Raw genomic sequence first — 18457 nt, forward strand, 5'->3', positions numbered from 1 at the left:
TGCTGCAGTTACAGCTGCAAGTCTCTTGGGGTATGTCTCTATCAGTTTTGCACATCCAGAGACTGAAATTCTTGCCCATTCTTCCTTGCAAAACAGCTGGAGCTCAGTGAGGTTGGATGGAGAGCGTTTGTGAACAGCAGTCTTCAGCTCTGCCCACAGATTCTGGATTGGATTCAGGTCTGGACTTTGACTTGGCCATTCTAACACCTGGATACGTTTATTTGTGAACCATTCCATTGTAGATTTGGCTTTATGTTTTGGATCATTGTCCTGTTGGAAGATAAATCTCCGTCCCAGTCTCAGGTCTTTTGCAGACTCCAACAGGTTTTCTTCCAGAATGCTCCTGTATTTGGCTCCATTCATCTTCCCATCAATTTGAACCATCTTCCCTGTCCCTGCTGAAGAAAAGCAGGCCCAAACCATGAGGCTGCCACCACCATGTTTGACAGCGGGGATGGTGTGTTCAGGGGGATGAGCTGTGTTGCTTTTACGCCAAACATATGGTTTTGCATTGTGGCCAAAAAGTTGGATTTTGGTTTCATCTGACCAGAGCACCTTCTTCCACATGTTTGCTGTGTCTCCCAGGTGGCTTGTGGCAAACTTCAAACCAGACTTTTTATGGATATCTTTGAGAAATGGCTTTCTTCTTGCCACTCTTCCATAAAGGCCAGATTTGTACAGTGTACGGCTGATTGTTGTCCTATGGACAGACTCTCCCACCTCAGCTGTAGATCTCTGCAGTTCATCCAGAGTGATCATGGGCCTCTTGGCTGCATCTCTGATCAGTCTTCTCCTTGTTGGAGGTGAAAGTTTAGAGGGACGGCCGGGTCTTGGTAGATCTGCAGTGGTCTGATACTCCTTCCATTTCAATATGATTGCTTGCACAGTGCTCCTTGAGATGTTTAAAGCTTGGGAAATCTTTTTGTATCCAAATCCGGCTTTAAACTTCTCCACAACAGTATCTGGGACCTGCCTGGTGTGTTCCTTGGTCTTCATGATGCTCTCTGCACTTTAAACAGAACCCTGAGACTATCACAGAGCAGGTGCATTTATACGGAGACTTGATACACACAGGTGGATTCTATTTATCATCATCAGTCATTTAGGACAACATTGGATCATTCAGAGATCCTCACTGAACTTCTGGAGTGAGTTTGCTGCACTGAAAGTAAAGGGGCCGAATAATATTGCACGCCCCACTTTTCAGTTTTTTATTTGTTAAAAAAGTTTAAAATATCCAATAAATTTCATTCCACTTCACGATTGTGTCCCAATTGTTGTTGATTCTTGACAAAAAATTACAATTTTATATCTTTATGTTTGAAGCCTGAAATGTGGTGAAAGGTTGAAAAGTTCAAGGGGGCCGAATACTTTCACAAGGCACTGTATGTGTATGGAGATACTGGACCATGAACATGGATTTACTCTGTAGTTTGAAGTGAAACACAGAAGAATTCTGTCCTCTGAAAACATGAAAATCATTCAGTTCTGTCACTTCACTGAGCTTCATCCTGAGTCCAAAACAAGACCAGCATCCGACACTGTCTGAACCAGCACACACTGGACCAGGAGAAAAGAATAGAATAGAATAGAACTTAGGTGAGGGGCTGTAATGTCATTTGAAGTCATCAGTGATGAGATTAGCTGCCCTGCCTTTACACACACACACACACACACACACACACACACACACACACACACACACACACACACACACACACACACACACACACACACACTCTGCTTTCATTTCACTTTATAATTAATCTGCAGCCGCACTTGAAAGAAGAGAGAGAAGTAGTCATTACCGGCTGAGTGAGTGTGTCAGTGTGTGTGTCAGTGTATTAGTGTGTGTGTGTGTGTGTGTGTGTGTGTGTGTGTGTGTGTGTGTGTCAGTGTGTGTGTGTCGGTGTGTATCGATGTGTGTAGTGGTGAACTAAGCTAAAGCGGATAAAAGCCACGACCCAATTAAATCCTGTTGTGTGTTTGTGTGTGTGTGTGTGTGTGTGTGTGTGTGTGTGTGTGTGTGTGTGTGTGTGTGTGTGTGTGTGTGTGTGTGTGTGTGTGTGTGTGACCTTCAGCTGCAGTACATACATCCAATCTGTAGGTCTGAACCCTGAGATCGTGAAAGAAACAAACTTTTTTTTCCCACATTTAGTCCAGTTCTGAACATCAAGCCGATGCTGCGTTCACTGACTGCTCACCTGTTCAGGAATTTTCTGTTCCCAGCAAGATCAAACTGAAAATGATGAACAGATCCAGCAAAACCAGAGCCATCTTCCTTCTGGTTCTTCAGGGGAATTTATGCGAAATTACAAAAACAAGACCCCAAAAAATGACACAAAATGGTCAAAAACAGGACAAAGTGACAGAAATGAGACAAAAAACACTACAAATGAGACACAAAATGACAACCATGAGACAGAATGCCATAGAGCAAGATGAAACAGAAAAAAAAACACAGAAAAAATAAGCCAAAATAGCAAACGAGACACAAAACAAGACAGAAAACAAGAAAAAATAAACACAAAATGGCAAAAACACGACAAAATGACAGAAAAAAGACTGTAACAACACAAACAAAATATCAAACAACACAAACGTGACACAAAACAACAGAAGGAGACGACCAGAGACTGAGGAAAAAAACATGAAAATAAATGCAGCAGAAACAGAGAACAGAGGAGCAGGTAGTTGGAGATCTATCCAGCATGGAGGAACATCTACAGATGATGAGCAGAGTATAGAGGAGACATGGAGATAGAAGAACATCTACAGGATGAGAAGATGGTAGGAGCTTCAGGAGGAATCTCCAGCTGGTTCCTCCTGGATGACTGAGAACCTCCACAGAAGTCTGATGCTAACTTCTCTGTGTCTCCAGCAGCTACTCCCTGCATCAAAGCCATCAGTCCCAGTGAAGGCTGGACCACTGGAGGAGCCACCGTCATCCTCATTGGAGACAACTTCTTCGACGGTCTGCAGGTGGTGTTTGGCACCATGCTGGTGTGGAGTGAGGTAACATGCCGATCAATAATCAGTAATCAGTTCTGTCTGCAGCTGATCAATCAGATAATCAATAATGGGTTCTGCCTGCAGCTGATCGATCAGATAATCAATAATGGGTTCCGCCTGCAGCTGATCGATCAGATAATCAATAATGGGTTCTGCCTTCAGCTGATCGATCAGATAATCAATAATGGGTTCTGCCTGCAGCTAATCGATCAGATAATCAATAATGGGTTCTGCCTGCAGCTGCTCGAGCAGATAATCAATAATGGGTTCTGCCTGCAGCTGATCGATCAGATAATCAATAATGGGTTCTGCCTGCAGCTGATCGATCAGATAATCAATAATGGGTTCTGCCTGCAGCTGATCGATCAGATAATCAATAATGGGTTCTGCCTGCAGCTGATCACCCCTCATGCTATCCGGGTCCAGACTCCTCCTCGTCACATCCCTGGAGTGGTGGAGGTCACTCTGTCCTACAAGTCCAAGCAGTTCTGTAAAGGAGCACCGGGTCGCTTCGTCTACACAGGTAAGAACCGGACCAGTACCAGATCACTGGTCCTGAAACTGGTCTCTGACTGGACCAGTAATCTGTGACATTATGTGACTGGTTCGGCACTGGCTCTTTGACGTGATTTTAGACTGGTTTAGACTGGTTTAGACTGGTTTGTTCCTCCATGGTTATGTGGTTCCAGTGGTGGGAACCAAAGTTGTGGTCATTGTTTCCTTGTGTTTGGGGAACTCAGTCAGAGAACAGAATCCATTGGAGTTGAGGTTTGTGTTCTCCTATTGGCACGTTCTCGCCTCCTTTCCTTGTCTCCGTTTCCTCCCTCCTTGACTCGGAGTATTTCCTCATCATGTTTTCGGTCGTTTTGTTCGCAGTCAGAGTAATTACACACATTTAAATCCCATTAACCTGCAAACCGTTGTGTTAATGACCTTAGAGTGATGTCATCAGTCACATGACCTCCTTCGTACAGCAGCTGCTTCCATAGCAGACGTTTAGAGGTTCTGATCTCCTGGAATGTCCTCCTCGAACCAAGAGAAACAGAGCTGAAGGAAAAGTCATGTGGAGTGTAGTACACATTATAGTACACATTACAGTACACAGTACAGTACACAGTACAGTACACACTACAGTACACATTATAGTACACATTATAGTACACAGTACAGTACACATTACAGTACACATTATAGTACATATTATAGTACACATTATAGTACACATTATAGTACACATTATAGTACACAGTACAGTACACAGTACAGTACACACTACAGTACACATTACAGTACACATTATAGTACACAGTACAGTACACATTATAGTACACATTATAGTACACATTATAGTACACATTACAGTACACAGTACAGTACACACTACAGTACACATTATAGTACACATTATAGTACACAGTACAGTACACATTACAGTACACATTATAGTACACATTATAGTACACATTATAGTACACATTATAGTACACATTACAGTACACAGTACAGTACACACTACAGTACACATTATAGTACACATTATAGTACACAGTACAGTACACATTATAGTACACATTATAGTACACAGTACAGTACACATTATAGTACACATTATAGTACACATTATAGTACACATTATATTACACATTACAGTACACATTATAGTACATATTATAGTACACATTATAGTACACATTATAGTACACATTACAGTACACAGTACAGTACACAGTACAGTACACACTACAGTACACATTACAGTACACATTATAGTACACATTACAGTACACAGTACAGTACACATTATAGTACACATTATAGTACACATTATAGTACACAGTACAGTACACATTATAGTACACATTATAGTACACAGTACAGTACACATTATAGTACACATTATAGTACACATTATAGTACACAGTACAGTACACATTATAGTACACATTATAGTACACATTATAGTACACATTATAGTACACATTACAGTACACAGTACAGTACACACTACAGTACACATTATAGTACACATTATAGTACACAGTACAGTACACATTACAGTACACATTATAGTACATATTATAGTACACATTATAGTACACATTATAGTACACATTACAGTACACAGTACAGTACACAGTACAGTACACACTACAGTACACATTACAGTACACATTATAGTACACATTACAGTACACAGTACAGTACACATTATAGTACACATTATAGTACACATTATAGTACACAGTACAGTACACATTATAGTACACATTATAGTACACAGTACAGTACACATTATAGTACACATTATAGTACACATTATAGTACACAGTACAGTACACATTATAGTACACATTATAGTACACATTATAGTACACATTACAGTACACATTATAGTACACAGTACAGTACACATTACAGTACACATTATAGTACATATTATAGTACACATTATAGTACACATTATAGTACACATTACAGTACACAGTACAGTACACATTACAGTACACAGTACAGTACACAGTACAGTACACACTACAGTACACATTACAGTACACATTATAGTACACATTACAGTACACAGTACAGTACACATTATAGTACACATTATAGTACACATTATAGTACACAGTACAGTACACATTATAGTACACATTATAGTACACAGTACAGTACACATTATAGTACACATTATAGTACACATTATAGTACACAGTACAGTACACATTACAGTACACATTACAGTACACATTATAGTACACAGTACAGTACACATTATAGTACACAGTACAGTACACAGTACAGTACACATTATAGTACACAGTACAGTACACATTACAGTACACATTATAGTACACATTATAGTACACAGTACAGTACACATTATAGTACACATTATAGTACACATTATAGTACACATTACAGTACACAGTACAGTACACATTATAGTACACAGTATAGTACACATTATAGTACACATTATAGTACACATTACAGTACACATTATAGTACACATTACAGTACACAGTACAGTACACATTACAGTACACAGTACAGTACACATTATAGTACACATTATAGTACACAGTACAGTACACATTATAGTACACAGTACAGTACACATTGTAGTACACATTATAGTACACAGTACAGTACACATTACAGTACACATTATAGTACACATTATAGTACACAGTATAGTACACAGTACAGTACACATTATAGTACACATTACAGTACACATTATAGTACACATTATAGTACACATTACAGTACACAGTACAGTACACATTATAGTACACATTATAGTACACAGTACAGTACACATTATAGTACACATTATAGTACACAGTACAGTACACATTATAGTACACATTATAGTACACATTATAGTACACATTATAGTACACAGTACAGTACACATTATAGTACACATTATAGTACACATTATAGTACACATTATAGTACACATTATAGTACACATTATAGTACACATTATAGTACACAGTACAGTACACATTATAGTACACATTATAGTACACATTATAGTACACATTATAGTACACATAGTACACATTATAGTACACATTATAGTACACATTATAGTACACATTACAGTACACATTATAGTACACATTATATTACACATTATAGTACACATTATAGTACACATTATAGTACACATTATAGTACACAGTACAGTACACATTATAGTACACATTATAGTACACATTATAGTACACATTATAGTACACATTATAGTACACAGTACAGTACACATTATAGTACACATTATAGTACACAGTACAGTACACATTATAGTACACATTATAGTACACATTATAGTACACATTATAGTACACATAGTACACATTATAGTACACATAGTACACATTATAGTACACATTACAGTACACATTATAGTACACAGTACAGTACACAGTACAGTACACATTATAGTACACATTATAGTACACATTACAGTACACATTACAGTACACATTATAGTACACAGTACAGTACACATTATAGTACACATTATAGTACACATTATAGTACACATTATAGTACACAGTATAGTACACATTATAGTACACATTATAGTACACATTATAGTACACATTACAGTACACAGTACAGTACACATTATATTACACATTATAGTACACATTATAGTACACAGTACAGTACACATTATATTACACATTATAGTACACATTATAGTACACATTACAGTACACATTACAGTACACATTATAGTACACATTATAGTACACATTATAGTACACATTATAGTACACATTATAGTACACAGTATAGTACACATTATAGTACACATTATAGTACACATTATAGTACACAGTACAGTACACATTATAGTACACAGTACAGTACACATTACAGTACACAGTACAGTACACATTACAGTACACAGTACAGTACACATTATATTACACATTATAGTACACATTATAGTACACAGTACAGTACACATTATATTACACATTATAGTACACATTATAGTACACAGTACAGTACACATTATAGTACACATTATAGTACACATTATAGTACACATTATAGTACACAGTATAGTACACATTATAGTACACATTATAGTACACATTATAGTACACAGTACAGTACACATTATAGTACACAGTACAGTACACATTACAGTACACAGTACAGTACACATTACAGTACACATTATATTACACATTATAGTACACATTATAGTACACAGTACAGTACACATTATATTACACATTATAGTACACATTATAGTACACAGTACAGTACACATTATAGTACACAGTACAGTACACATTATAGTACACAGTACAGTACACATTATAGTACACATTATAGTACACATTATAGTACACATTATAGTACACATTATAGTACACAGTACAGTACACATTACAGTACACATTATAGTACACATTATATTACACATTATAGTACACATTATAGTACACATTATAGTACACATTATAGTACACATTATAGTACACATTATAGTACACAGTACAGTACACATTATAGTACACATTATAGTACACATTATAGTACACATTATAGTACACATTACAGTACACATTATAGTACACATTATAGTACACATTATAGTACACATTATAGTACACATTACAGTACACATTATAGTACACATTATAGTACACAGTACAGTACACATTATAGTACACATTACAGTACACATTATAGTACACATTACAGTACACATTATAGTACACATTATAGTACACATTACAGTACACATTATAGTACACATTATAGTACACAGTACAGTACACATTATAGTACACATTACAGTACACATTATAGTACACAGTATAGTACACAGTATAGTACACATTATAGTACACATTATAGTACACATTATAGTACACAGTACAGTACACATTACAGTACACAGTACAGTACACATTATAGTACACATTATAGTACACATTACAGTACACATTATAGTACACAGTACAGTACACATTACAGTACACATTATAGTACACATTATAGTACACATTACAGTACACATTACAGTACACAGTACAGTACACATTATAGTACACATTATAGTACACATTATAGTACACATTATAGTACACATTATAGTACACATTACAGTACACATTACAGTACACAGTACAGTACACATTATAGTACACATTATAGTACACAGTACAGTACACAGTATAGTACACATTATAGTACACATTATAGTACACATTATAGTACACATTATAGTACACAGTACAGTACACATTACAGTACACAGTACAGTACACATTACAGTACACAGTACAGTACACATTATAGTACACAGTATAGTACACATTATAGTACACATTACAGTACACATTATAGTACACATTATAGTACACAGTATAGTACACATTATAGTACACATTATAGTACACATTATAGTACACATTATAGTACACAGTACAGTACACATTATAGTACACAGTATAGTACACATTATAGTACACAGTACAGTACACATTATAGTACACATTATAGTACACATTATAGTACACATTACAGTACACATTATAGTACACATTATAGTACACATTACAGTACACATTATAGTACACATTATAGTACACATTATAGTACACATTATAGTACACATTATAGTACACATTACAGTACACATTATAGTACACATTATAGTACACATTATAGTACACATTACAGTACACATTATAGTACACATTATAGTACACATTATAGTACACATTACAGTACACATTATAGTACACATTATAGTACACATTACAGTACACATTATAGTACACATTATAGTACACATTATAGTACACATTACAGTACACATTATAGTACACATTATAGTACACATTATAGTACACATTACAGTACACATTATAGTACACATTATAGTACACATTATAGTACACATTATAGTACACATTACAGTACACATTATAGTACACATTATAGTACACATTATAGTACACAGTATAGTACACATTATAGTACACATTATAGTACACATTATAGTACACATTATAGTACACATTACAGTACACATTACAGTACACATTATAGTACACATTATAGTACACATTATAGTACACAGTATAGTACACATTATAGTACACATTATAGTACACATTATAGTACACATTACAGTACACATTATAGTACACATTATAGTACACATTATAGTACACAGTACAGTACACATTATAGTACACATTATAGTACACATTACAGTACACAGTACAGTACATTAACACATTACATATTCACAATACAGACGTACAGCATGGTCCGTTAAATGAATTGAATTCTGCATTAAAAATCTACTTACATAAATAAAGCAGTAGAGTAAAAGTATGTACTCCTTGGAAGGTTTCATGTTTTCCAGCTTCTCCTCATTGATTCATGATAAACTTTATCAGGATTTTGGACATGCATTTACAACAAAATACTTTCATGTTAAATTACAAACAGATTTCCACAAAACCACATCATTGAACAAAAACATAAAATATAAAACAGAAGAATTTACAAGAACATTTCAAGTTCCTGAAGATCTCCTGGAGTCCAGTTAAATCCATTATTAAGGAAGGGAAGGGAGATGGAACATGAATAAATCTGACTAGAGCAGGACGTCCTCAAGACCTGAGAGACTCGAGAGGGAGGCCACCGAGACTCTATGACTCCTCTGAAGGAGAAAGAGACTAGAGAGAGAGGCCACTATGCTGTGAAGCACGGTGGTGGCAGCATCATGGTGTTCCTCAGCAGCAGGTCCTGGAAGGCTGGTAAAGGTAGAGGGTAAATAAAATCCTGGAGGAGATGCTGATGCAGTCTGAAGAGAACTGAGACGTGGAGAATATCAGTTTTAAATCCAGATGATGAGTCGAAACAGACAAAAATCCTCAGAGATGTTTGAAGACAACAAGGAGCAAGTTCTGGAGGAGTCAGAGTCCAGACCTCAGTCCACCTGAGAACTAGAGTCTGGATCTGAAAGGTTCTGATGATCAGGATCCCTGAGGAACCTGACAGAGTTTAACAGTTTATGAAGAAGGAGGTCCAGATGTTCATACTGATGGAGACCAACAGGATCCATGATGGAGCTGGAGGTTTCACTAGATCCTGGCTGGAAGAAGGAGAACACTGATGGAACCCTTTATTTCATGGTTTTACTACATTATAGAGATGTGTTTTCACTTTAACATGAAGAGTCTTTATCATAAACTGGTGTCCATATAGCCTGATCTAATGGATCATGTATGAAGCATGTGTCATGTGAAGCATGATAAACATGCTGGCAGCATGTTGAGGAGATGAAATGCGTGTTAATATCAGACAGTCTTCAGCGGTCATGAAATCTGGATGAGTATCGATCAGAGAGTATTGATCCGTCTGAGCCTCCAGATGTTCATTTCCTCCCTCAGACGTGCTGCAGCTGTTAGAACATCTGTCCATCAGCTGATCAGACCTCATCCTGCTCATCCACAGCCAGTCAGATCCAGATGTTTGGAATCAGTTCATCAGCTCACAGAGTAGAAACCTGTGTTCTACAATAGAACAAGTAAAAATACATCATTACAGGTGTGGATCCTACGGTTCTATTAATCTACAGTTCTATTAATCCACAGTTCTATTAATCTACAATTCTGTTAATCTACAGTTCTGTTATTCGACGGTTGTATTAATCGACAGTTCTTTTGTCCTGCTGCTCTTTTAATCTACGGTTCTATCTTTAACCCACTCCATCCCATCAGGTCTTTATTACGTCCAATAGAAACAGACCATCAGTTAAAGAGCTCAGCAGCAGTTACCGCGGCGACAACCTGGCAGTTTATTGATTGGATGGTTTCACTGTTTGCTGCTGATGAGATCATCACAGACAATTAACCAATCAGATCCAGACTTCACAGCCCACCAGGTGTTTCACAGTTCAGCCCACGGATCTGATCCAATCACGATTCAGCAGCTGCTGGTTCTGGTTCCAGACAGTCCTGTTCTCTGGGGAACCTCCTGGTTTTGGTTCTAACCAGAACTTGACTGTTTATCTACTTTATCAGAAACTAGAACAAAGTCGTTCAAAATCAACACAAATGTCTAAAATAATTTCAAAAGGAACTCCTGAAAATGGTTCCTGAAAGAACCTCTTTATCCTTCATGAAACCTAAAGGAATTTGTTTTGATGGTTCTTTGAGGCACCTTCAGGGGTTCTTTAACCCGTTGTGGTTCAGCGGCCCGCGGGCGGGCCGTTTTGATATCTGCATAAGCATTTTTCGAAATGGAACAACACTGCCAACTCAATGATAGAAACATTATACACCGATGGAAAGCTTAGATTCTCATGAATCCGCCGGTATAAACCACTTTCAGATGTGATTACCACAGCAGGTGAGAAAAACACATTTGTCCGACAAACAACGAATATCCATCCATCCGTTCTCTATACACGGCTCCAACGTACACAGCGCGACTCACATTTCCGGGTTTATTACTACACACAGATTAAAATATTCCACAAAAAACGGCCATAATCCAACCTTAGACATCCAGACGAAACAAGCCAGTAAAATATTTTGTCCAAAACATGTCCTGAAGTCGTATAAAATCCACAAATCGGTCGTTTTCGAGGAAATGCACCTCGCGATGCCCGTCCAATATTCCCTGTATTTCTTGTCATATTTTTATTTACAAATAAAATATTAGCGATTTTTTGTACTGAAAATGGCTGGAATTGACTGAAGCTTATAGGGCTACAGAGCCTCTTTATCCTTCATGGAACCTCAAGGAATGTGTTATGATGGTTCTTTGAGGCACCTTGGGAGTTCTATAAAGAACTTCTTCTTAGGCTCTTTGCAGACAAAGTGTTACCTTATGGAAGACCTTCTCCTGCTTCCATCTTTAGACATGGAGATGGTTCTGTTGAATGACGGAATGCTGCAGCAGACGGATTTATCAGAGACACAGCTGATCATAAAGTGTGTCAGAGTCAACAACACAAGGTCAGAACATGTGGAAGCAACACTCAGTGTTCCGCCTGGAGAACCTCAAGGACTCACTACTCTGTTTGGGATGTAGAGGAGCAGCAGCAGCTTGTTAAAGGAACCCAAGCAAGACCAGATTATGATTCATTCACACACACACACACACACACACACACACACACACACACACACACACACACACACACAAACATACACACATACACACACACACACATACACACACACACACACACACACACACATACACACACACACACACACACACACACACACACACACACACACACACACACACACACACACAAACATACACACATACACACACACACACATACACACACACACACACACACACACACATACACACACACACACACATACACACACATACACACACACACACACACACACACACACACACACACATACACACATACACATACACACACACACACACACACACAGACACACACACACACAGTAACAAACAGTAACACACTCACTTTCTGCTCTGCTGCGTTCACTAACGCTCTGATTTATCGACTCCCAGCTCTTTAAACTGTAAATGAGGCTGAAGTCTGATTGAAAGCAGCTTCACAGGAATTTCAACATTTATTTACACCTCTTCAAATATTTGTGACACTGGATTCTCATAAATCATTTTTTTAAAGCTTTAGTACATTTTATTGATATGTTTGGACAGGTCCTCTACAGATATGGGTTAGTAGGGTTAGTAGGGATAGGGTCAGCAGGGTTAGGTTTTAGGGGGTCAGGGTCAAGGTCAGTAGGGTTGGCAGGGTTAGGGTCAGTAGGGTTCATAGGGTTAGGGTCAGTAGGGTTCATAGGGTTAGGGTCAGTAGGGTTCATAGGGTTAGGGTCAGTAGGGTTATTAGGGTTCGGGCCAGTAGGGTCCATAGGGTTAGGGTCAGTAGGGTTATTAGGGTTACAGTTAATAGGGCTAGTTGTTTTAGCAGGGTTAGGGACAGGAGGGTTAGTAGGGTCAAGGTCAGGGTTAGGGTTAGCAGGGTTAAGGTCAGTTGGGTTAGCAGGGTTAGAGTTAATAGGTCTAGTAGGGTTAGTAGAGATATTAGGGTTAAGGTTGAGATAAGTAGGGTTCGTAGGATTAGTAGCGTTAGAGTTTGTAGGGTTAGTAGAGGTATGATTTTTTTGGTCAGTGTTAGAGTTCATAGTGTTAGTCGGTTAAAGGTTAGTAGGTCTTTTGTTTGTGAAGCATTTCTTGCAGTTTAAGGTCATGTGATTGATCTATCTGTACAGGTGTTCTGCAGATGTTATCTAGGCCAAGTTTCCCTCATCTGAAGGTTTTTCTGGACAATCAGTTATTCCTGTAATGTTGCTGCAGTTTTATGTAGACAACAGATCCATGGAGGTATGTTCTATTACATCTGTGGAAGTTTATGTTGTTGATGGTAGTGACGGGAACATGTTGTCCTCTGAGTTCAACCAATCAGCTGCTCAGATTTTCCTCTAGTGAGACCGGGCCTGCCAGAGGTTCTCCAGAGATGTTCTCGTGGTGAGAACCAACAGAACCAGCTGATTTAAAGTGTTCTCTGGTGTTTGAGTTCATCACTGAGGCCTCCTGTGTGGATCTTCTGCAGCTCTGAACGAGCCCACCATCGACTACGGCTTCCAGAGGTTACAGAAGGTCATCCCCCGTCACCCTGGAGACCCTGAGAGGCTGCCAAAGGTACGACTCCTGCTCTGTCCAAACACACAACACTGATTACTGTTTCCATCAGGCCGGTTCTGGTCGGCTGCTCAGAGTCCGATAACATCTCCTGATGCTGCTGTTTGTGTGTTCTACATTCAAACACAGTGTTCTCTAACAAACACTTCATCCACACAAATGTGAGCTCCTGACGTCTCCTAGAACAAACCCGACACATCTTCCGAGGGTCCGACTCACACACTTTCTCTGTTAATATTCTGGCTTTTGACATTTTTCTGTACTTTTGTCCCTTTGTGTGCTGATACTCAGGTTCTGTTCGTTCTAATGTGATGATGTTTGGAGCGGTAGTTTCATGTTCATCAGAATCAATCACTGTAGCACATTTTCACATCTTACAACGTTGGTGGAACTGAAGGGTGATGAAAAGTGTTCAGGAGTCCAGAAGTGTGTGAACCAAGCTTTACCTATTCGTGCATTTAGGCTCGTGTTAGGATTGTTTAATCCTCATCTCTGGAATATCATGTTGGCTTCAACAAAATCCAGAATAAATGAAGGCAGCAGTTCAGAAAAGTTCCAATGAATTCTGTTCAACTGACAGACTGGACTGAGTGATAGTCAGAGATATTTTAGAAACTTGGATTTCTAGGTTGAATAATCTTAAACATTAATTTACTCAACAGGTTGATGAAAATAATTTCTCATACTTAGTGATGATCATAATCAGCTTCACTTTAAAGATACGGTTAGCAGAAGGATTAAAGTCCTGAACTCACGATGAAGGAACAAGGAGTCAGTCAACAAGGATTATTTGCTTATGAAATCACCTCAGCTCCAACAGTGTTCAGTTGATGCAAAGTTTTCTGTCAACAATTAAGTAACATTTGACTTTTAGTTTACATGAATGAACAGTCTGATCCTGAAACCATGGTGAAGAAACTCCTTCCTGTTTTACCGACTGTAGTGTTAATGAGCCAGTCAGAAAGAAGACGGGTTAAAATGAGACATGAGTCAAAATGGGACAGGAGTCAAAACAGGACAGGAGTCAAAACAAGACAGAAGTCAAAACAGGACAGGAGTCAAAACAAGACAGAAGTCAAAACAGGACAGGAGTCAAAACAAGACAGAAGTCAAAACAGGACAGGAGTCAAAACAGGACATGAGTCAAAACAAGACAGAAGTCAAAACAGGACAGGAGTCAAAACAGGACAGGAGTCAAAACAAGACAGGAGTCAAAACAGGACAGGAGTCAAAACAAGACAGAAGTCAAAACAAGACAGAAGTCAAAACAGGACAGGAGTCAAAACAGGACAGGAGTCAAAACAAGACAGGAGTCAAAACAGGACAGGAGTCAAAACAAGACAGAAGTCAAAACAAGACAGAAGTCAAAACAGGACAGGAGTCAAAACAGGACATGAGTCAAAACAAGACAGGAGTCAAAACAGGACAGGAGTCAAAATAGGACAGGAGTCAAAACAAGACAGAAGTCAAAACAGGACAGGAGTCAAAACAGGACATGAGTCAAAACAAGACAGAAGTCAAAACAGGACAGGAGTCAAAACAGGACAGGAGTCAAAACAAGACAGGAGTCAAAACAGGACAGGAGTCAAAACAAGACAGAAGTCAAAACAGGACAGGAGTCAAAACAGGACATGAGTCAAAACAAGACAGAAGTCAAAACAGGACAGGAGTCAAAACAGGACAGGAGTCAAAACAAGACAGGAGTCAAAACAGGACAGGAGTCAAAACAAGACAGAAGTCAAAACAAGACAGAAGTCAAAACAGGACAGGAGTCAAAACAGGACAGGAGTCAAAACAAGACAGGAGTCAAAACAGGACAGGAGTCAAAACAAGACAGAAGTCAAAACAAGACAGAAGTCAAAACAGGACAGGAGTCAAAACAGGACAGGAGTCAAAATAGGACAGGAGTCAAAACAAGACAGAAGTCAAAATGGGACAGGAGTCAAAACAGAACCAGATCCAAACATCAGAACCAGAACTGAGTTAATGTTCTAATGAAGTTCTCCAGTGACATGCTGTTAGCTCCATAATGAAACCATGTCTTCAGTAATTCATCTGTAATGGTTTGATTCAATTACCCACCATGCCTTGTGGTCTCTAATAAGTGGAAATAATCCCAATGTTTCAGACATCTAGAACAGCTCGGAGGAGACAAACCTCATCACTGCTGAGAATACAGACATACAATACAAACATGTAATATCTCAATTCATCAGTCGGCAGTGTGACAACAAAAACACACAAAAACACACAAAAACATGCAAATAGGTTGTCCATATTAAAGCTGTCTCTATGCAGATGAACTGACCCAACATCCATCATAGTTAATACACACACACACACACATAGACACACACACATACACACACCAGTTTGCCTTTTATTCAATCATGTCTGCTTCGTGTGTGTTTTTAGAATATAATGGCGTGCGTGCATGCGTGTGTGTGTGTGTGTGTGTGTGTGTGTGTGTGTGTGTGTGTGTGTGTGTGTGTGTGTGTGTGTGTATAAAGCCTATTGGCAAACAGGGAGGTTGAAACAGTCAAATCAGGTAATCAACGAGTGCAGCCATGTGGCAAGAAAGGAGATTGGCGCACACACACACACACACACACACACACACACACACACACACACACACGATTATCAGTGTGTGTTTTATCTGATTTAGAAAGAAAAACTCGTCTGTTGTCCTCTATAAAGTTAATGTGTGTTTGGTTCAGACCTCATGTCAAGTCAGACTGTAGATAATCAGAGTTACAGTACTCAGGTCAGACCGTTCTACACGACAGAGTTACAGTATGATAGGAACAGTCAGACTGTTCTACACTACAGCGTTACAGTAGTACAGACAAAATTGTTGGTACCCCTCAGTTAAAGAAGGAAAAACCCACAATTCTCACTGAAATCACTTGAAACTCACAAAAGTAACAATAAATAAAAATTTATTGAAAATTAAATAATCAAAAACAGCCATCACTTTTGAATTGTTGATTAACATAATTATTTAAAAAAACAAACTAATGAAATAGGGCTGGACAAAAATGATGGTACCCATAACTTAATATTTTGTTGCACAACCTTTTGAGGCAATCACTGCAATTAAACGATTTCTGTATTTGTCAATGAGCGTTCTGCAGCTGTCAACAGGTATTTTGGCCCACTCCTCATGAGCAAACAGCTCCAGTTGTCTCAGGTTTGATCCCAATAACATGTCCCTACAGTCAGACCATTCCACACTAAATATACAGAATGATAATAAGGGAGTCAAACTGTTCTACACTATAAAACTACAGAATGATAATGACATACAGTCAGACCGTTCTATACGCTAAAAATATAGAATAATAATGAGGTACAGTCAGACCGTTCTACACTATAAATATACAGAATGATAATAAGGTAGTCAAACTGTTCCACACTATAAAACTACAGAATGATAATGAGATAAAGTCAGACCATTCTATACTATAAAAATATAGGATAATAATAACCTACAATCAGACCATTCTACACTGTAAAACTACAGTATGATAATGAGGTACAGTCAGACCATTCTACACTATAACACTATAGAATGATAATGAGGTACAGTCAGACCATTCTACACTATAACACTATAGAATGATAATGTGGTACAGTCAGACGTTCTACACTATAACACTATAGAATGATAATGAGGTACAGTCAGACGTTCTACACTATAACACTATAGAATGATAATGAGGTACAGTCAGACGTTCTACACTATAACACTATAGAATGATAATGTGGTACAGTCATACCATTCTACACTATAACACTATAGAATGATAATGTGGTACAGTCAGACGTTCTACACTATAACACTATAGAATGATAATGATTTACAGTCAGACTGTTCTACACTATAAAACTATAGAATGATAATGTGGTACAGTCAGACGTTCTACACTATAACACTATAGAATGATAATGTGGTACAGTCAGACGTTCTACACTATAACACTATAGAATGATAATGAGGTACAGTCAGACGTTCTACACTATAACACTATAGAATGATAATGAGGTACAGTCAGACGTTCTACACTATAACACTATAGAATGATAATGAGGTACAGTCAGACGTTCTACACTATAACACTATAGAATGATAATGAGGTACAGTCAGACCGTTCTACACTATAACACTATAGAATGATAATGAGGTACAGTCAGACGTTCTACACTATAA

General features: G+C 38.0%; 1 protein-coding gene across 7 annotated transcripts in view; it reads left to right on the plus strand.

Annotated features, from left to right (window-relative positions):
* The window catches only part of ebf3a (EBF transcription factor 3a), a 75639-nt gene that overhangs the window by 44967 nt on the left and 12215 nt on the right, over positions 1-18457 (plus strand). For 4 of the 7 annotated variants that reach the window (XM_051939554.1, XM_051939553.1, XM_051939551.1 and 1 more), the window contains exons 9-11: positions 2882-3015; positions 3409-3535; positions 14156-14244. In XM_051939554.1, coding sequence (XP_051795514.1) covers positions 2882-3015; positions 3409-3535; positions 14156-14244 — 350 coding nt within the window. The remainder of the gene's footprint in view (positions 1-2881; positions 3016-3408; positions 3536-14155; positions 14245-18457) is intronic. The other 3 variants (XM_051939555.1, XM_051939552.1, XM_051939550.1) reach the window with 1 other exon arrangement.

The sequence above is a fragment of the Acanthochromis polyacanthus genome, chromosome 19, assembly GCF_021347895.1.
Source record: "Acanthochromis polyacanthus isolate Apoly-LR-REF ecotype Palm Island chromosome 19, KAUST_Apoly_ChrSc, whole genome shotgun sequence".
NCBI classification, from domain to species: Eukaryota; Metazoa; Chordata; class Actinopteri; family Pomacentridae; genus Acanthochromis; species Acanthochromis polyacanthus.